General features: G+C 48.0%; 1 protein-coding gene across 44 annotated transcripts in view; it reads left to right on the top strand.

Annotated features, from left to right (window-relative positions):
- LOC118370752 (membrane-associated guanylate kinase, WW and PDZ domain-containing protein 2-like) overlaps positions 1-21,733 on the top strand; it is a 168,557-nt gene that overhangs the window by 96,813 nt on the left and 50,011 nt on the right. For all 44 annotated transcript variants that reach the window (XM_052460563.1, XM_052460555.1, XM_052460541.1 and 41 more), the window contains exon 3: positions 15,360-15,476. In XM_052460563.1, the coding sequence (XP_052316523.1) occupies positions 15,360-15,476 (117 nt within the window). The remainder of the gene's footprint in view (positions 1-15,359; positions 15,477-21,733) is intronic.

Below are 21,733 nucleotides of genomic sequence, written 5' to 3'. Positions count from 1 at the left end.
ACAGGTAGAGAGAAAGAGAGGTGGAGAAACAGGTAGAGAGAAAGGGAGGTGGAGAAACAGGTAGAGGTGGAGAAACAGGTAGAGAGAAAGAGAGAGGGAGAAATGGGTAGAGAGCAACAGAGAGGGAGAAGCAGAGCGGTGGAGAAACAGGTAGAGAGAAAGAGAGAGGGAGAAACAGGTAGAGAGAAACAGAGAGGTGGAGAAATGGGTAGAGAGAAAGAGAGAGGGAGAAACAGAGAGGTGGAGAAACAGGTAGAGCAAAAGAGAGGTGGAGAAACAGGTAGAGACAAAGTGAGAGGGATAAACAAAGAGGTGGAGAAACAGGTAGAGAGGTGAAGAAACAGGTAGCGAGAGAGAGGTGGAGAAACAGGTAGAGAGGTGGAGAAACGGGTAGAGAGGTGGAGAAACAGGTACAGGTAGAGAGAAACCGGAAGAGAGAAAGGGAGGTGGAGAAACAGGTAGAGGTGGAGAAACAGGTAGAGAGAAAGAGAGAGGGGAAACGGGTAGAGAGCAACTGAGAGGGAGAAGCAGAGAGGTGGAGAAACGGGTAGAGAGAAAGAGAGAGGGAGAAACAGGTAGAGAGAAACAGAGAGGTGGAGAAATGGGTAGAGAGAAAGAGAGAGGGAGGAACAGAGGTGGAGAAACAGGTAGAGCAAAAGAGAGGTGGAGAAACAGGTAGAGCAAAAGAGAGGTGGAGAAACAGGTAGAGAGAAAGAGAGGTGGAGAAACAGGTAGAGACAAAGTGAGAGGGATAAACAGAGAGGTGGAGAAACAGGTAGAGATAAAGAGAGAGGGAGAAACAGAGAGGTGGAGAAATCGGTACAGAGGTGAAGAAACAGGTAGAGAGAGAGAGGTGGAGAAACAGGTAGAGACAAAGTGAGAGGGATAAACAGAGAGGTGGAGAAACAGGTAGAGATAAAGAGAGAGAGAGGTGGAGAGGTGGAGAAACAGGTAGAGAGAAAGAGAGAGGGAGAAACAGAGAGGTGGAGAAACAGGTAGAGAGAAAGAGAGGTGGAGAAACAGGTAGAGAGAAAGAGAAAGGGAGAAACAGAGCGGTGGAGAAACAGGTAGAGAAAGAGAGAGGGAGAAACAGAGAGGTGGAGAAACAGGTAGAGAGAAAGAGAGAGGTAGAGAAACGGGTAGAGAGAAAGAGAGAGGGAGAAACAGGTGAAGAGAAACAGAGAGGTGGAGAAACAGGTAGAGAGGGAGAATCAGGTAGAGAGAAACAGAGAGGTGGAGAAACAGGTAGAGAGAAAGAGAGGGGGAGAAACAGGTAGAGAGAGAGGGAGAAACAGAGAGGTGGAGAAACAGGTAGAGCAAAAGAGAGAGGGAGAAACAGGTAGAGAGGAAGAGAGGGAGAAACAGGTAGAGAGAAACAGAGAGGTGGAGAAACAGGTAGAGAGAAAGAGAGAGGGAGAAACAGAGAGGTGGAGAAACGGGTAGAGAGAAACAGGTAGAGGGAGAAACAGGTAGAGAGAAAGAGAGGTGGAGAAACAGGTAGAGAGAAAGAGAGGGAGAAACAGAGAGGTGGAGAAACAGGTAGAGGGAGAAACAGGTAGAGAGAAAGAGAGGTGGAGAAAAAGGTAGAGAGAAAGAGAAAGGGAGAAACAGAGCGGTGGAGAAACAGGTAGAGAAAGAGAGAGGGAGAAACAGAGAGGTGGAGAAACAGGTAGAGAGAAAGAGAGGTAGAGAAACAGGTAGAGAGAAAGAGAGAGGGAGAAACAGGTGAAGAGAAACAGAGAGGTGGAGAAACAGGTAGAGAGAAAGAGAGAGGGAGAAACAGAGAGGTGGAGAAACAGGTAGAGAGAAACAGAAGTGGAGAAACAGGTAGAGAGAAAGAGAAGTGGAGAAATAGGTAGAGACAAAGCGAGAGGGATAAACAGAGAGGTGGAGAAACTTCTGTGAATTCAAACTGTCCACACAAATTTCACATGCTGTTGTGCAAATGGAATAGACAACAGGTGGAAATGATAGGCAATTAGCAAGACACCCCCAATAAAGGAGTGGTTCTGCAGGTGATGACCACAGACCACTTCTCAGTTCCTATGGTTCCTGGCTGATGTTTTGGTCACTCACTCTAGTGGTAGCATGAGACAGAGTCTACAACCCACACAAGTGGCTCAGGTAGTGCAGCTCATCCAGGATGGCACATCAATGCGAGCTGTGGCAAGAAGGTTTGCTGTGTCTGTCAGCGTAGTGTCCAGAGCATGGAGGCGCTACCAGGAGACTGGCCAGTACATCAGGAGATGTGGAGGAGGCCGTAGGAGGGCAACCACCCAGCAGCAGGACCGCTGCCTCCGCCTTTGTGCAAGGAGGAGCAGGAGGAGCACTGCCAGAGCCCTGCAAAATGACCTCCAGCAGGTCACAAATGTGCATGTGTCTGCTCAAACGGTCAGAAACAGACTCCATGAGGGTGATATGAGGGCCCGACGTCCACAGGTGGGGGTTGTGCTTACAGCCCAACACCATGCAGGACGTTTGGCATTTTCCAGAGAAAACCAAGATTGGCAAATTCGCCACTGGCGCCCTGTGCTCTTCACAGATGAACGCAGGTTCACACTGAGCACATGTGACATGTTATTTTAGTGTTCCCTTTATTTTTTTGAGCAGTGTAAATAGCCCATAGCATAACGGATGCACCAACGCATAGGCACTCACACCACCAACGGACATGGGAACAATAACCGACAAAGACAGAGGGAACAGAGGGCACATATATAACATACTAATCAGGGGAAATGGGAACCAGATGTGTGTAATCAGACAAGACAGTCCGGGGTTGATGCTAATGAATCCCGTTCAGTGAAGCCTAGAAAGCCGGTGACTTGGACCTCCGGAACTGGTGTACAGAATGAGAATCGGTACCGGAGGGATCCGGACACCCTTATGCAATAGTTTGTACATCTCAATTGTCAGTAGAAACCACATTTGTTTAAGCCATATCAGGCAGTAAATGAGGCTGAATGAACTATTTTGCTGCCAGACAAGGCTCCGCTGATAGCCAGGTGTAGCAGTGGTAAGGTGTCGGGACTCTGCTGTTGTGACAGCTTTATGTTCGCCCGAACAGTTTGTGGGCACGGTTTGTCACCGTTATAGTCCAATTAATGTATTGTTTAGTGTTATGTTGTGTAGTGGCTTTGCTGGCATGCATCAAAACACATTTTTGGGGGGGTTTTCCCAACCAAGATTTACATGTTAAAATCGCCACTGGTATCAACCCACATAAAGTGTTGATGTCATGTTGTTGACAGTGTGCTCTTTAGACAGCTAAATGAGTGTGCCTGGTGGAACTGCTGTGGTTTCAGACGACCGCAGCCCTCTAATTACAGGCTAATTATATAAACAGCTGTCTGCTAACACCCCTCTCTTTATAACACAAAGAAACACACACACACACACACACACACACACACACACACACACACACACACACACACACACACACACACACACACACACACACACACACACACACACACACACACACACACACACACACACACACACACACACACACACACACACACACACACACACACACACACACACACACACACAAAGAGCAGTCATTACTGCACAGTGTGTGTGTGTTCTTGCTGCCCTGGGGTGTGTGGGGCGATATCCAGTGCATCATACACATTGACAGCAGACTGAATGGTGTTGTTGAGAACAGAAGCTGTTCAGGCTGCGTGAGGAGCAGGGTGCTTGGCCCATGCCACTGGCATCTTTGTGGTAGCCTTCTCCCGTCTCACTGACAAGCCATGCAAATGATCTATGCACCAATGTGTAGATCCACCTTTCTTCTGCTGTGTGTGTATGAATGCATGTGTTTGTGTGCACGTGTGTGAATGAGAGAGAGAGATTGTATTTTTGTATGATTGAGCTTTAGTATGCACACCTTGTTCATTTCCCAGTGATTTTAAGAGAAGTACTGTCTCATCAAGGCTCTCTATAGAAACCTGTATCTGTTATTCACCATGACTTTTTATGTGTTCAGCATTACATAATAGATGCCAGGATGAAACGGTGCCTGCAGTGATCTCTGCAGGATTCAGTCACAGCTACTTTTGAGGACTGTTGAGTGGTTTCACCTGAGCTGAACACAACAGGCTGGTATATAGTCAGCGCCAGGATAGGCTACGCTAGCCGTGGTTAAAAGGCACCTCTCATGCTGGTAACGCTAGGCTAGTCTAAATGATGTAGCATACGAGGCACCTCTCTGAGCTCACAACTCCCAGAGGGGAACAGCTGTCTCCCTCCTCACTTTTAGACTCCACAGCCTGTTCCCTCTCCAGGGCCTTACATGACACCTGCTTACCACAGGCTCAGACTCCATACTTTACTCTGCTGTGGAAGGAGAACAGTTGTTTCTCACATATATTGGTTTCTCGAGGTGTTTGGTCAACTGAAGGCGACTGGTGACCTTTTCTATCTGTGTCTAAAACACTACTGCCTCTAGATAGCCTACAGAGAAATTAATAACCTGAGTGGTTTCTGTCAAGGTTAAACTTAAGAGACATTTTGTGATGTATGTAGATATGCCTACAGGTTCCCTTGCACATATTGTAATGTTTATGCATGTTCTGTATTTCTCTGATACTGTGGACAGTGTGTGTCTGCCTTTGCTTCAGCATGTTTATGTGCATGTATTTGTCTAAGTCCAGGATCTCTCTCTGCTACAGAACTCCTGCTGCTGCTGTTACCTCAGTACTACTGCTGCTGTTACCTCAGTACTACTGCTGCTGTTGTTACCTCAGTACTACTGCTGCTGCTGTTACCTCAGTACCACTGCTGCTGTTACCTAAGTACTACTGCTGCTGTTACCTCAGTACTGCTGCTGCTGTTACCTCAGTACTACTGCTGCTGTTACCTCAGTACCGCTGCTGCTGGTTCCTCAGTACCACTGCTGTTGTTACCTCAGTACCGCTGCTGCTGTTACCTCAGTACCGCTGCTGCTGTTACCTCAGTACTGCTGCTGCTGTTACCTCAGTACTACTGCTGCTGTTACCTCAGTACTACTGCTGTTGTTACCTCAGTACCGCTGCTGCTGTTACCTCAGTACCACTGCTGTTGTTACCTCAGTACCACTGCTGCTGGTTCCTCAGTACCACTGCTGCTGTTACCTCAGTACTACTGCTGCTGGTTCCTCAGTACCACTGCTGTTGTTACCTCAGTACCGCTGCTGCTGTTACCTCAGTACCGCTGATGCTGTTACCTCAGTACTGCTGCTGCTGTTACCTCAGTACTACTGCTGCTGTTACCTCAGTACTACTGCTGTTGTTACCTCAGTACCGCTGCTGCTGTTACCTCAGTACCACTGCTGTTGTTACCTCAGTACCACTGCTGCTGGTTCCTCAGTACCACTGCTGCTGTTACCTCAGTACTACTGCTGCTGGTTCCTCAGTACCACTGCTGTTGTTACCTCAGTACTACTGCTGCTGGTTCCTCAGTACCACTGCTGCTGTTACCTCAGTACTACTGCTGCTGGTTCCTCAGTACCACTGCTGCTGTTACCTCAGTACTACTGCTGCTGTTACCTCAGTACCACTGCTGCTGTTACCTCAGTACTGCTGCTGCTGTTACCTCAGTACCGCTGCTGCTGTTACCTCAGTACTACTGCTGCTGTTACCTCAGTACTGCTGCTGCTGTTACCTCAGTACTACTGCTGCTGTTACCTCAGTACTAATGCTGCTGTTGTTACCTCAGTACTACTGCTGCTGTGTTACCTCAGTACTACTGCTGCTGGTTCCTCAGTACCACTGCTGCTGTTACCTCAGTACTACTGCTGCTGTTGTTACCTCAGTACTACTGCTGCTGCTGTTACCTCAGTACCGCTTCTGCTGTTACCTCAGTACTACTTCTGCTGTTACCTCAGTACTGCTGCTGCTGTTACCTCAGTACTACTGCTGCTGTTACCTCAGTACTAATGCTGCTGTTGTTACCTCAGTACTACTGCTGCTGTGTTACCTCAGTACTACTGCTGCTGTTACCTCAGTACTACTGCTGCTGTTACCTCAGTACTACTATTGCTGTGTTACCTCAGTACTACTGCTGCTGTTACCTCAGTACTACTGCTGTGTTACCTCAGTACTACTGCTGCTGTTACCTCAGTACTACTGCTGCTGTTACCTCAGTACTACTGCTGCTGTTACCTCAGTACTACTGCTGCTGTTACCTCAGTACTACTGCTGCTGTTACCTCAGTACTATTGCTGCTGGTTCCTCAGTACCACTGCTGTTGTTACCTCAGTACTACTGCTGCTGTTACCTCAGTACCGCTGCTGCTGGTTCCTCAGTACCACTGCTGTTGTTACCTCAGTACCGCTGCTGCTGTTACCTCAGTACTACTGCTGCTGTTACCTCAGTACCACTGCTGCTGTTACCTCAGTACTGCTGCTGCTGTTACCTCAGTACTGCTGCTGCTGTTACCTCAGTACTGCTGCTGCTGTTACCTCAGTACTACTGCTGTTGTTACCTCAGTACTACTGTTGCTGTTACCTCAGTACTGCTGTTGCTGTTACCTCAGTACTACTGCTGCTGTTACCTCAGTACTAATGCTGCTGTTGTTACCTCAGTACTACTGCCGCTGTGTTATCTCAGTACTACTGCTGCTGTTACCTCAGTAATACTGCTGCTGTTACCTCAGTACTACTGCTGATGTTACCTCAGTACTACTGCCGCTGTGTTATCTCAGTACTACTGCTGCTGTTACCTCAGTAATACTGCTGCTGTTACCTCAGTACTACTGCTGATGTTTCCTCAGTACTACTGCTGCTGTTACCTCAGTACAACTGCTGCTGTTGTTACCTCAGTATTACTGGTGCTGTGTTACCTCAGTACTACTGCTGCTGTTACCTCAGTACTACTGTTGCTGTTACCTCAGTACTAATGCTGCTGTTGTTACCTCAGTACGACTGCTGCTGTGTTACCTCAGTACTAATGCTGCTGTTGTTATCTCAGCACTACTGCTGCTGTTACCTCAGTACTACTGTTGCTGTATTACCTCATTACTACTGCTGCTGTATTACCTTAGTACTACTACTGCTGCTGTTACCTCAGTAATACTGTTGGTGTTACCTCAGTACTACTGCTGCTGTTACCTCAGTACTACTGCTGCTGTGTTACCTCAGTACTACTGCTGCTGTTACCTCAGTACTACTGCTGCTGTTACCTCAGTACTACTGCTGTTGTTACCTCAGTACTACTGCTGCTGTTACCTCAGTACCACTGCTGTTGTTACCTCAGTACTATTGCTGCTGGTTCCTCAGTACCACTGCTGTTGTTACCTCAGTACCACTGCTGCTGGTTCCTCAGTACCACCACTGCTGCTGCTGTTACCTCAGTACCGCTGCTGCTGTTACCTCAGTACCGCTGCTGCTGTTACCTCAGTACCGCTGCTGCTGTTACCTCAGTACCACTGCTGCTGTTACCTCAGTACCGCTGCTGCTGTTACCTCAGTACTACTGCTGCTGTTACCTCAGTACTACTGCTGCTGTTGTTACCTCAGTACTACTGCTGCTGCTGTTTCCTCAGTACCGCTGCTGCTGGTTCCTCAGTACCACTGCTGTTGTTACCTCAGTACCGCTGCTGCGGTTACCTCAGTACCGCTGCTGCTGTTATCTCAGTACCACTGCTGCTGGTTCCTCAGTACCACTGCTGTTGTTACCTCAGTACCGCTGCTGCTGTTACCTCAGTACCGCTGCTGCTGTTACCTCAGTACCACTGCTGCTGGTTCCTCAGTACCACTGCTGTTGTTACCTCAGTACCGCTGCTGCTGTTACCTCAGTACTGCTGCTGCTGTTACCTCAGTACTACTGCTGTTGTTATCTCAGTACTACTGTTGCTGTTACCTCAGTACTGCTGTTGCTGTTACCTCAGTACTACTGCTGCTGTTACCTCAGTACTAATGCTGCTGTTGTTACCTCAGTACTACTGCCGCTGTGTTATCTCAGTACTACTGCTGCTGTTACCTCAGTAATACTGCTGCTGTTACCTCAGTACTACTGCTGATGTTTCCTCAGTACTACTGCTGCTGTTACCTCAGTACAACTGCTGCTGTTGTTACCTCAGTATTACTGGTGCTGTGTTACCTCAGTACTACTGCTGTTACCTCAGTACCACTGCTGTTGTTACCTCAGTACCGCTGCTGCTGTTACCTCAGTACTACTGCTGCTGGTTCCTCAGTACCACTGCTGTTGTTACCTCAGTACTACTGCTGCTGGTTCCTCAGTACCACTGCTGCTGTTACCTCAGTACTACTGCTGCTGTTACCTCAGTACCACTGCTGCTGTTACCTCAGTACCACTGCTGCTGTTACCTCAGTACCACTGCTGTTGTTACCTCAGTACTACTGCTGCTGGTTCCTCAGTACCACTGCTGTTGTTACCTCAGTACTACTGCTGCTGGTTCCTCAGTACCACTGCTGCTGTTACCTCAGTACTACTGCTGCTGGTTCCTCAGTACCACTGCTGTTGTTACCTCAGTACTACTGCTGCTGGTTCCTCAGTACCACTGCTGTTGTTACCTCAGTACTACTGCTGCTGTTACCTCAGTACTACTGCTGCTGTTGTTACCTCAGTACTACTGCTGCTGCTGTTACCTCAGTACCGCTGCTGCTGGTTCCTCAGTACCACTGCTGTTGTTACCTCAGTACCGCTGCTGCGGTTACCTCAGTACCGCTGCTGCTGTTATCTCAGTACCACTGCTGCTGGTTCCTCAGTACCACTGCTGTTGTTACCTCAGTATCGCTGCTGCTGTTACCTCAGTACCGCTGCTGCTGTTACCTCAGTACCGCTGCTGCTGTTACCTCAGTACCACTGCTGCTGTTACCTCAGTACTGCTGCTGCTGTTACCTCAGTACTGCTGCTGCTGTTACCTCAGTACTACTGCTGTTGTTATCTCAGTACTACTGTTGCTGTTACCTCAGTACTGCTGTTGCTGTTACCTCAGTACTACTGCTGCTGTTACCTCAGTACTAATGCTGCTGTTGTTACCTCAGTACTACTGCCGCTGTGTTATCTCAGTACTACTGCTGCTGTTACCTCAGTAATACTGCTGCTGTTACCTCAGTACTACTGCTGATGTTTCCTCAGTACTACTGCTGCTGTTACCTCAGTACAACTGCTGCTGTTGTTACCTCAGTATTACTGGTGCTGTGTTACCTCAGTACTACTGCTGCTGTTACCTCAGTACTACTGTTGCTGTTACCTCAGTACTAATGCTGCTGTTGTTACCTCAGTACGACTGCTGCTGTGTTACCTCAGTACTAATGCTGCTGTTGTTATCTCAGCACTACTGCTGCTGTTACCTCAGTACTACTGTTGCTGTATTACCTCATTACTACTGCTGCTGTTACCTCAGTACTACTGCTGCTGTTACCTCAGTACTACTGTTGGTGTTACCTCAGTACTACTGCTGCTGTTACCTCAGTACTACTGCTGCTGTGTTACCTCAGTACTACTGCTGCTGTTACCTCAGTACTACTGCTGCTGTTACCTCAGTACTACTGCTGTTGTTACCTCAGTACCGCTGCTGCTGTTACCTCAGTACCACTGCTGTTGTTACCTCAGTACCGCTGCTGCTGTTACCTCAGTACTATTGCTGCTGGTTCCTCAGTACCACTGCTGTTGTTACCTCAGTACTACTGCTGCTGTTACCTCAGTACCGCTGCTGCTGGTTCCTCAGTACCACTGCTGTTGTTACCTCAGTACCGCTGCTGCGGTTACCTCAGTACCGCTGCTGCTGTTATCTCAGTACCACTGCTGCTGGTTCCTCAGTACCACTGCTGTTGTTACCTCAGTACCGCTGCTGTTGTTACCTCAGTACTACTGCTGCTGTTACCTCAGTACTGCTGATGATGCTGTTACCTCAGTACTACTGCTGCTAATACATCAGTACTACTGCTGATGTTACCTCAGTACTACTGCTGCTGTTACCTCAGTACTACTGCTGCTGCTGTTATCTCAGTATTACTGCTGCTGGTTCCTCAGTACTACTGCTGCTGTTACCTCAGTACTACTGTTGCTGTTACCTCAGTACTAATGCTGCTGTTGTTACCTCAGTACTAATGCTGCTGTTGTTATCTCAGTACTAATGCTGCTGTTGTTATCTCAGCACTACTGCTGCTGTTACCTCAGTACTACTGTTGCTGTATTACCTCATACTACTACTGCTGCTGTTACCTCAGTAATACTGTTGGTGTTACCTCAGTACTACTGCTGCAGTTACCTCAGTACTACTGCTGCTGTTACCTCAGTACTACTGCTGCTGCTGTTACCTCAGTACTACTGCTGCTGCTGTTACCTCAGTACTACTGCTGCTGCTGTTACCTCAGTACTACTGTTGCTGTTACCTAAGTACTACTGCTGCTGTTACCTCAGTACTACTGCTGCTGTTACCGCAGTACTACTGCTGCTGTTACCTCAGTACTACTGCTGCTGTTACCTCAGTACTACTGCTGCTGTTACCTCAGTACTAATGCTGCTGCTGTTACCTCAGTACTAATGCTGCTGTTGTTACCTCAGCACTACTGCTGTTGCTGTTATCTCAGTACTACTGCTGCTGCTGTTACCTCAGTACTACTGCTGCTGTTACCTCAGTACAACTGCTGCTGTTACCTCAGTACTACTGCTGCTGTGTTACCTCAGTACTACTGCTGCTGTTACCTCAGTACTACTGCTGCTGTTACCTCAGTACTACTGCTGCTGTTACCTCAGTACTACTGCTGCTGCTGTTACCTCAGTACTACTGCTGCTGTTACCTCAGTACTACTGCTGCTGTTACCTCAGTACTACTGCTGCTGTTACCTCAGTACTACTGCTGCTGTTACCTCAGTACTACTGCTGCTGTTACCTCAGTACTACTGCTGCTGTTACCTCAGTACTACTGCTGCTGTTACCTCAGTACTACTGCTGCTGTTACCTCAGTACTACTGCTGCTGTTACCTCAGTACTACTGCTGCTGTTACCTCAGTACTACTGCTGCTGCTGTTACCTCAGTACTACTGCTGCTGTTACCTCAGTACTACTGCTGCTGTTACCTCAGTACTACTGCTGCTGTTACCTCAGTACTACTGCTGCTGTTACCTCAGTACTACTGCTGCTGTTACCTCAGTACTAATGCTGCTGCTGTTACCTCAGTACTACTGCTGCTGTGTTACCTCAGTACTGCTACTGCTGCTGTTACCTCAGTACTGCTGCTGCTGTTACCTCAGTACTACTGCTGCTGTATTACCTCAGTACTACTTCTGCTGTATTACCTACGTACTACTACTGCTGCTGTTACCTCAGTACTACTGCTGCTGTATTACCTCAGTACTACTGTAGCACTGACTGTCATTCTCTGTCCATATCTCCTGTCCTCCCTTTCTCCTGCTCCTCTCTTCCGCCCATCCCCCCTTCCTCCTCACTTGTCAGGCGTGTCATGATAGCGCAGAATGAGTGGGATGAGAAATGGCCTCATCCCATTGGAGAGAGATACTCCACACTGATCTCATCACTAGAGGACTGAACGCTGTAGTGACCTCCTCATACACCGCATTGATTCACACACACACTCTCTCACACATAGACACACAGACACACAGACACACACGCACGCACGCACACACACACACATACACAAACACTCACACACACTTACATGGCACGCTCATGACACACACACACACACACACACACACACACAGACACACAGACACACACACACACTCTCACACATAGACACACAGACACACAGACACACACGCACGCACGCACGCACACACACACACATACACAAACACTCACACACACTTACATGGCACGCTCATGACACACACACACACACACACGGCTGTGTCATCCTTCACCAGCCCTGGGCCATAGAGAGGACACTCACCTGCTATTGCAGTGCACCTAACTGAAGACCTACTTTACCATCCTCCTCCTGGAAGTGGGTTATTTGAAGGTCACACACTCAACAGCCCAATATGTAGAGGTGAAGTTTATAGGATGCAGACTCTTCAGTCCTTAAGAGTCCTTACACAGTCCTCCAGTCCCCAAGGGTCAGCCCTGGTATCTTGTCCCCATTCAAGATTCCATCAGGAATCACACTGAAAGAAGATCATATCTGTGTGCTGCTCATAGTAAGGAATGCTGTTTTAATGTTAGGTGAATGTTCAGTGACATTGGAAGTGAATCCACCTGCCCTCCATGTCTATCTACTGAAGTACGTGGCAGATTATTGTCCTTATCTGGTGTGTGTGTTGGTGCGCGTTTGTGTGTGTGAGAGTGAGAAGGAGAGAGAGTGAAAAATGGCAGATAGAGCAAGGGAGAGAGTTAGAGGGAGATTGGACAAATGAGTTCAGAGAAAGTGCTGACACCAGTGTTCTGCTTACATTCTGTTTGTTTGTCCCATCATACAACAGCGCAGTGTAAATACACAGTAATTACTGGCCACAGCTCATGTTGTTTTTATTCAATCAGATGACAGCTTTTGTTTGGCACCATCACATTTAGCCCATGTTGTGGGCCAGACAGCTTCTTTTTTTTTTTCATGTGTCACGAGCAATGACGCAGGGTCACAGACGGGTCACGTGGTGCCAGTGAGGGGCATCTGCTCTGGGAGGCGGGCAGAAGGCTGACATTATTATTCACTGGGCTGTCAAAGTACAGAGCACCCAGGATGGCATGGAAGAAAAAAAATATTCTGCCCTGCGCTACCAGCAGCCACAGACAGGGGGAGCCGGTGGACTTTAGAATCCCACAGACGAAGAGGGATCTTATTGTGATAGGTCCACACCGCCGGAGCCTGCTTCCTTTGTTGCCTCCCAACTGTCGCACCCCCCCTTCCCTCTCTCCTCCTCTCTCTCACTCACACACACACACTCTCTCTTTCTCTCTCTCGTTCTTTCTCCTGCCTCATCTCCCCTTCCTCTCCCATCCGTGGATGAAATGAACAGCACCAGGAGAGGTGGTGTGGATCAGACAGACAGACACAGTGAGTGGGACTGGAGGACAGGGGTTTCTTCACTGCTGTACTGACTGTGAGCCTGGAAGAGGCTGCTGCTGGCTGGGCTCTTTGTGGAGATATATGTACCTGTGGAGAACGGACACTGACACAGCTGGCTGCCAATAACACGCAACTGTGAGAGCCGTCGTGCAAGAGGTGCATTTTACTGTGTGTCGTCGGTGAATTTAGGTATGTGTGTGGGGGGAAGAGGGGGGACGAGGTATCGTGTGCGTGTGTGTGCGTGTGTGTGTTTTTGCACTGAATGATGCATGTCTCAGTCTGTTTTTTACTGTGTGGATTAACATGGCATAGTCTCTTTTCTCATGCTGATGTCAATTGGCTGGTTGGGTTGTTTTGTTTCCTTGGCAGAACAGGATTTTATTTCTGACCCCATTCAGGGGGTTTTGATTACAAATTCATGTTTACAATGTTGTTGTGGTGCGAGAGAGAGGGAGAAAGGAGAACGCGGTAGAAAAAACATTCCTCCGATGTGGTCGGCAGATCAACTTGTTCTTCAAAAGTAGGTTATTTATGAATTCCTCTGACTTCTCGACGCTCGTTATAAAATGCTCTCTGGCCGACAGATTGAGATTGCGTTGTGTCTGTCAGTGCGCATGCTCTCCAACAGACGGAACGCTTGAATGTCGTTGCCTTGGGGTCTGAAAGATGAGATAGAGGACCTAAGCATTGCCAGGCGTTGGGCCAAATCACTGTCTTTTAGTGTCTGCTGAAGGTTAGGGGCACATTTCTCTCTGGTTCCCTCCTATCATTATCAATGGAAATGACGAGTCCATTCAATCATCCTGTTTCAGTGGGAATTCCATTGGTTCGAGGATGTGTGCTCTCTTGGTTTGCTTGTGATGGAGGATATTTCAAGAGGATATTGTAGGCACAGGAGGCTGTTGAGGGTAGGACGGCTCATAATAACATCTGGAACGGAGCGAGTGGAATGGCATCAAACACATGGAAATACTCCACTCCAGCCATTACCACAAACCTGTCCTCCCAAATGAAGCTGCCACCAATCTCCTGTGGTTGCAGGCTGTGTGTGTGGAGTGGGTGTATGTCAACACTGTATGTGGTGTAGGTGGGATTGTGTGATGGTACAATAGTGGAATATATGGGGTCAGACAGACATGCAGAGCGAGACAGGCAGACAGGGAGACAGACAGACAGACAGACAGACAGACAGACAGACAGACAGACAGACAGACAGACAGACAGACAGACAGGGAGACAGACAGGGAGACAGACAGACAGGGAGACAGACAGACAGACAGACAGGGAGACAGACAGGAGACAGACAGGGAGACAGACAGACAGGGAGACAGACAGACAGGAGAGACAGACAGACAGACAGACAGGGAGACAGACAGACAGACAGGGAGACAGACAGACAGACAGACAGGGAGACAGACAGACAGACAGACAGGGAGACAGACAGACAGACAGACAGGGAGACAGACAGACAGGGAGACAGACAGACAGGGAGACAGGGAGACAGACAGACAGACAGACAGGGAGACAGACAGACAGACAGACAGGGAGACAGACAGACAGACAGGGAGACAGACAGACAGGGAGACAGACAGGGAGACAGACAGGGAGACAGACAGGCAGACAGACAGACAGACAGACAGACAGACAGACAGACAGACAGACAGGGAGACACAGTGAATGGTAGTAGTACAAATGTGGAGTATCGGTGAGACTTGTGCCCATTCCAGCCCTCTCGCTCGCTCTCTCCCTGGAGCTTTGCCGTTGCCTCCCTCTCTCCTTCCCCTTCGACCCCTCCCTCGTTCCCTCCCTCCATCCTGCTGAGGAGGCACATTTAGAGTGGGCGAGCTTTAGCCCATTCATAATTGCGATGGGGGGAGAAGTGGAGAAGGAGGGAGGGGGAGAGAAAGACCCCCCCAGAGACCTCATTACGTATTTATGTCTAGATGTGTAGACATTTTTCTCAACACATGTTTGCCTCATTCACCAATTAACACCCTCACTCCCAATCCAACGGCTGTGTTGACAGATGTTGAACCGATAGAACCGTGCTTCTGTATCTCCATTGCCAGCTCTCTGGGGGTTTAGGATGGGTTTCTGTATAAGTACTTTGTGACAACTGCTGATGTAAAAAGGGCTTTCTAAATAAATGTGATTGATTGACTGATAGAGCTCACACTGGTCCATGCTTTGGTGTTTGTTTTTGCATAATATGCTAATATTGTCTATTGTGACATCCTGGGTTTGACTGTTGAGTTTTTCCAGACCACAGGAAAAACGTACGGCTGGTCACGTGATCAGGACAAACTCCTGGCCCTGACCATGACACCTGCTCTTAGGCCTTACCGAGTTGTTATTGGTCTTTTCCTCCAGGGGGCGTCATAGACAAGGACCTGCGTCACTACCTCAACCTGCGCTTCCAGAAGGCCTCAGTGGACCACGAGCTCCAGCAGATCATTAGAGACAACCTCTACCTCCGCACCATACCCTGTGAGTAACCCCCCCTGACCCAGTCCCCAATCTCTTACCTGGTGTCCCTCCCGCCCTCTCACAGGGAGATATTCTTCATCCACCCCAGCCTACCGGTCCAATAACACACGGAATCGTCTATGTTTCCTGGCCATGCCACCTGGTAAAACCAGCTACGAGATATCCACAGATCTGGTTCAAATCTCACTTTACAAATTTGTGAATACGTCCAATAGACACAACCAGTAGATTCCTTCCAATCCTTAAAATACATTGGCATTTGACTCTTCTGTCTTCATTCTCTGCCTCCGCTTCTTCTCCAGCAGCTGCTGACTCTCTGGTTGGTCTGGCTGGGTTCAGTAATGGATGATCTAGCTTCATGATTTGGCTGGAGGGATGAACCTGGCCTCCTGCAGCCGCCTGTCTCAGCGGAGGGTGGTCTCAGATTGAACCTTGGCAGCGCCATTCTGTAATCAGCACCTGAATCTCAGCAGGCAGGCGGGCACCATGGTTAAGGCCTATTTATTGTAAAACCATGCCAGTTTTAGTCAACTGAGCTGGGAGACTATCTAGCTAGCCCTCCAGCACTGCATTTCAAGAGCGTTGGCCTACTAATGGATTGTGTGTATGTGTGTAGCACTGCTCCTACATAGCATTTAGACTGAAACAGTCAAAAGAGATTCAATACTTAGTCATGTTTATGTTGTATTGGCAACAATGCATATACAGTTGAAGTCGAAAGTTTACATCCACTTAGGTTGGAATCATTCAAACTCGTTTTTCAACCACTCTATACATTTCTTGTTAATAAACTATAGTTTTGGCAAGTCAGTTGTGTCATTCACAAAGTAGATGTCCAAAGTAATCTTTCCAACAATTATTTACATACAGATTATTTCACTTATAATTCACTGTATCACAATTCCAGTGGGTCAGAAGTTTACATAGTTGACTGTGCCTTTAAACAGCTTGGAAAATTCCAGAAAATTATGTCATGGCTTTAGAAGCTTCTGAAAGACTTACTGACATAATTTGAGTCAATTGGAGGTGTACCTGTGGATGTATTTCAAGGCCTACCTTCAAACTCAGTGTCTCTTTGCTTGACATCATGGGAAAATCCAAATAAATCAGCCAAGACCTCAGGACAAAATTGTAGACCTCCACAAGTCTGGTTCATCCTTGGGAGCAATTTCCAAATGCCTGAAGGTACCACGTTCATCTGTACAAACAATAGTACGCAAGTACCATTGGACCACGCAGCCGTCATACCGCTCAGGAAGGAGACGCGTTCTGTCTCCTAGAGATGAACGTATTTTGGTGCGAAAAGTGCAAATCAACCCCAGAACAACAGCAAAGCACCTTGTGAAGATGCTGGAGTCAACGGGTACAAAAGTATCTACATCCACGATAAAGCGAGTCCTATATCAACATAACCTGAAAGGCCGCTCAGCAAGGAAGAACCCACTGCTCCAAAACCGGCATAAAAAAGCAAGACTACGGTTTGCAACTGCACCTGGGGACAAAGATCATACTTTTTGGAGAAATGTCCTCTGGTCTGATGAAACAAAAATAGAACTGTTTGGCCATAATGACCATCGTTATGTTTGGAGGAAAAAGGGGGAGGCTTGCAAGCAGAAGAACCGTGAAGGACGGGGGAGGCAGCATCATGTTGTGGAGGTGCTCTGCTGCAGGAGGGACTGGAGCACTTCACAAAATAGATCATGAGGTAGGACAATTGTGTGGATATATTGAAGCAACAAAATTCACCCAATTTATTGTGGGAGGCTTGTTGAAGTTTGACCCAAGTTAAACAATTTAAAGGCAATACTACCAAATACTAATTGAGTGTATGTAAACGTCTGACCCACTGGGAATGTGATGAAAGAAATAAAAGCTTAAATACATCCTTCTCTCTGCTATTATTCTGACATTTCACATTCTTAAAATAAACTGGTGATTCTAACTGACCTAAAACAGGGTCTTTTTACGAGGATTAAATGTGAGGGATTGTGAAAAACTGAGTGTAGGTGTATTTGGCTAAGGTGTATGTAAACTTCCGACTTCAACTGTAGATGAGTATTCTGTAGACACTGCATAAGGTTTCTCATCAAGCTTCTTGTCTCTCATGATGTTATGGAGGAGATCATGTTTAATCCATAACATCAAGCAGATGTTATTGCGGGTGTATCGAAATGCTTATGTTTCTAGTTTCAACAGTGCAGTTATAGCTAACAAGTAATGTCTAACAATTGCACAACAATACACACAACACACACACATTTAAAGTAAAATAGCTGACGAGCATGTCGGCACACCATAGTCAAATAGAATAAAGTATATACATACTGAATGAGATGAGTAGTGCAAAATATGTCAACATTATTAAAGTGACCAGTGATTTCAAGTATATGTATATAAGGCAGCAGTCTCTAATGAGCTAGTGATGGCTATTTAACAGTCTGATGGCATTGGAATAGAAGCTGTTTTTCAGTGTCTCGGTGCCAGCTTTGATGCACCTGTACTGACCTCGTCTTCTGGATGATGACGGGTTGAACAGGCAGTGGCTTGGGTGGTTCTTGTCCTTGATTATCTTTTTGGCCTTTCTGTGACATCGGGTGGTGTAGGTGTCCTGGAGGGCAGGCAGTGTGCCCCTGGTAATGCGTATGGCCTCTGGAGAGCCCTGCGGTTGCGGGCGCTGCAGTTATCGTACCAGGCGGCGATACAGCCCGACAGGATGCTCTCAATTGTGCATCTGTAAAAGTTTGTGGGTGTTTTAAGTGCCAAGCCAAATTTCTTCAGCCTCCTGAGGTTGAAGTGGTGCTGTTGGGTGGACCATTTCAGTTTGTCAGTGATGTGTGTTCACTCGTTTAATGGTCTTCATGATTTTTGTCTGTACAACATTTGCTCTCAAAAATGCCATCTTAGGTGATAGTAACTGGAAGTGTGTGTGTGTGTGCGTGCGTGCATCCTCATGCATTTTTGTGTGTGTGGGTCTGCTTGTGTGTGTGGGTCTGCTTGTGTGTGTGGGTCTGCTTGTGTGTGTGGGTCTGCTTGTGTGTGTGGGTCTGCTTGTGTGTGTGGGTCTGCTTGTGTGTGTGGGTCTGCTTGTGTGTGGGGGTCTGCTTGTGTGTGTGGGTCTGCTTGTGTGTGGGGGTCTGCTTGTGTGTGGGGGTCTGCTTGTGTGTGGGGGTCTGCTTGTGTGTGGGGGTCTGCTTGTGTGTGTGGGTCTGCTTGTGTGTGGGGGTCTGCTTGTGTGTGGGGTCTGCTTGTGTGTGTGGGTCTGCTTGTGTGTGTGGGTCTGCTTGTGTGTGGGGGTCTGCTTGTGTGTGGGGGTCTGCTTGTGTGTGTGTGGGTCTGCTTGTGTGTGTGGGTCTGCTTGTGTGTGGGGGTCTGCTTGTGTGTGTGGGTCTGCTTGTGTGTGGGGGTCTGCTTGTGTGTGGGGTCTGCTTGTGTGGGGGTCTGCTTGTGTGTGGGGGTCTGCTTGTGTGTGTGGGTCTGCTTGTGTGTGGGGGTCTGCTTGTGTGTGGGTCTGCTTGTGTGTGTGGGTCTGCTTGTGTGTGTGGGTCTGCTTGTGTGTGGGGGTCTGCTTGTGTGTGGGGGTCTGCTTGTGTGTGGGTCTGCTTGTGTGTGTGGGTCTGCTTGTGTGTGTGGGTCTGCTTGTGTGTGGGGGTCTGCTTGTGTGTGTGGGTCTGCTTGTGTGTGTGGGTCTGCTTGTGTGTGTGGGTCTGCTTGTGTGTGGGGGTCTGCTTGTGTGTGTGTGGGTCTGCTTGTGTGTGTGTGGGTCTGCTTTGTGTGTGTGGGTCTGCTTGTGTGTGGGGGTCTGCTTGTGTGTGGGGGTCTGCTTGTGTGTGGGGGGTCTGCTTGTGTGTGGGGGGTCTGCTTGTGTGGGGGTCTGCTTGTGTGTGGGGGTCTGCTTGTGTGTGGGGGTCTGCTTGTGTGTGGGGGTCTGCTTGTGTGTGTGGGTCTGCTTGTGTGTGGGGTCTGCTTGTGTGTGGGGGTCTGCTTGTGTGTGGGTCTGCTTGTGTGTGGGGGTCTGCTTGTGTGTGGGGGTCTGCTTGTGTGTGGGGGTCTGCTTGTGTGTGGGGGTCTGCTTGTGTGTGGGGGTCTGCTTGTGCGTCTGGGCGCATCTGTGCGTGTGTGCGTTCATAATGTATTACCCTAGCCATGCCGTTCCAGCCCATCTGTCTGTATCTATAATGGAGAGACATTCTTCAAGGCACGTCAGGGAGATTTCATTAGGCCCATTTTGCCTCTCCTCTGTGGACAGGGAAATGAGAGGTACAAGAAGGCCTATTTGTTAGAGGCGGGCACCAGTATTATTCTCCCATAACTCCATGAGGTGGGTTTGTAGAGAGAGGGAGAGAGGGAGGAAGGGGGAATAAAAGAGAGAGCGCTGGCAGTGGATGATCAAAGGAAGTGTGAGTCATTATTCCCGCAGCACAGGAGCTGCATGGCCTTGGACTTCCATTGACTGAAGCGTGTGGTGCTAGGAGAGAGAGATGGACAGATGAGAGACAGAGGAGGGACAGGCCCAGTGGAAGTGGGTGGGGGAGTGTGGGAAAGGAGAGAGAGAGAGATGGACAGATGAGAGACAGAGGAGGGACAGACCCAGTGGAAGTGGGTGGGGGAGTGTGGGAAAGGAGAGAGAGAGATGGACAGATGAGAGACAGAGGAGGGACAGACCCAGTGGAAGTGGGTGGGGGAGTGTGGGAAAGGAGAGGGAGAGATATGGACAGATGAGAGACAGAGGAGGGACAGGCCCAGTGGAGGTGGGTGAGGGAGTGTGGGAAAGGAGAGAGAGAGAGATAGACAGATGAGAGACAGAGGAGGGACAGACCCAGTGGAAGTGGGTGAGGGAGTGTGGGAAAGGAGAGAGAGAGAGATGGACAGATGAGAGACAGAGGAGGGACAGACCCAGTGGAAGTGGGTGGGGGAGTGTGGGAAAGGAGAGAGAGAGAGATGGACAGATGAGAGACAGAGGAGGGACAGACCCAGTGGAAGTGGGTGGGGGAGTGTGGGAAAGGAGTGAGATGGACAGATGAGGGACAGACCCAGTGGAAGTGGGTGGGGGAGTGTGGGAAAGGAGTGAGATGGACAGATGAGGGACAGGCCCAGTGGAAGTGGGCAGGGGAGTGTGGGAAAGGAGAGAAAAGAGTGATGACACACCTCATGGGATGAGAGTGACAGACCAAAAGACCTGTTCCTAACAACCTCACCCAAACGTGTAAAACTAGACAAAATCCTGCAACCATGGAGAGGTAAATACCTGTCTATTTATGGAAAAATTGCCCTGATTAACTCCTTAGTCATATCTCAGTTTACTCACTTACTTTTGGCGCTGCCTACTCCTGATGATTCTTTTTTCAAATCATATGAGCAAAAAATATTTCACTTTACGCTAAACCAGACAAGATAAAGCGAGCCTATCTATAAAATGAATATGAATTGGGTGGATTGAGATGATTAAATATAAAAGCACTAAACCTCTCTCTAAAAGCTTCACTCATTCAAACGTTTTATTTAAGCCCAAAATGGTTCTCAAGTAGATTAATAAGAAAAGCTTTGTTTAAAAATTGCCTTTTTGCCTTTGTGCAGATTGCCATGTCTCATTTTCGATTAATTGAAAATGATACTTTTTTGAAAGTATCTGTCTTTATCAAACAAGCATTGCAGAGCTGGCTACAATTTAGATTTCATCCCCCTGAAACGATGGGGGGTCCCAATCAGAGGCAACTGTCTATTGTTGTCTCTGATTGGGGATCATATATAAGTTGTCATTTTCCTTTTGGGTTTTGTGGGATCTTGTTTTCTGTTTAGTGTCTGTGACTGACAGAACTGTTTGTTTTCACGGTGTTATTTTGTTTAAGTGTTTTTTAAATAAAAGTTATCATGAACACTTACCGCGCTTTGGTCCACTCTTCCTACCACCAACGAGAGCTGGAACAGAGGAGGGTGGCAGCGGTAGGAGGTAGGGAACTGGTCTGTCTGCCCAATATAAAGGATCAAAACGGGTGGAGGAATAAAAATAGCATAAATAGGAAAGTTTATCAGTTTCATTTGAGGACCAGGATGTTGACAACTGTGCCATACAGATTGCAAAATAGTTGGGAAGATATTTTTGATGTACCGATTCCATGGTACAGGGTGTATGAGTTGATACATGTGTATATATAACAACGTAAGATTCAAGACTTTGTGCTTTTCAGCTAAAATGATTATATGGAATTCTTGCCACCAAAATAATGTTGAATATTTGGGGCATAAAATCATCGAAGCTC

The sequence above is a fragment of the Oncorhynchus keta genome, chromosome 13 (assembly GCF_023373465.1).
Source record: "Oncorhynchus keta strain PuntledgeMale-10-30-2019 chromosome 13, Oket_V2, whole genome shotgun sequence".
Lineage (NCBI taxonomy): Eukaryota > Metazoa > Chordata > Actinopteri > Salmoniformes > Salmonidae > Oncorhynchus > Oncorhynchus keta.
This window is presented reverse-complemented; position numbering and strand designations above follow the sequence as displayed.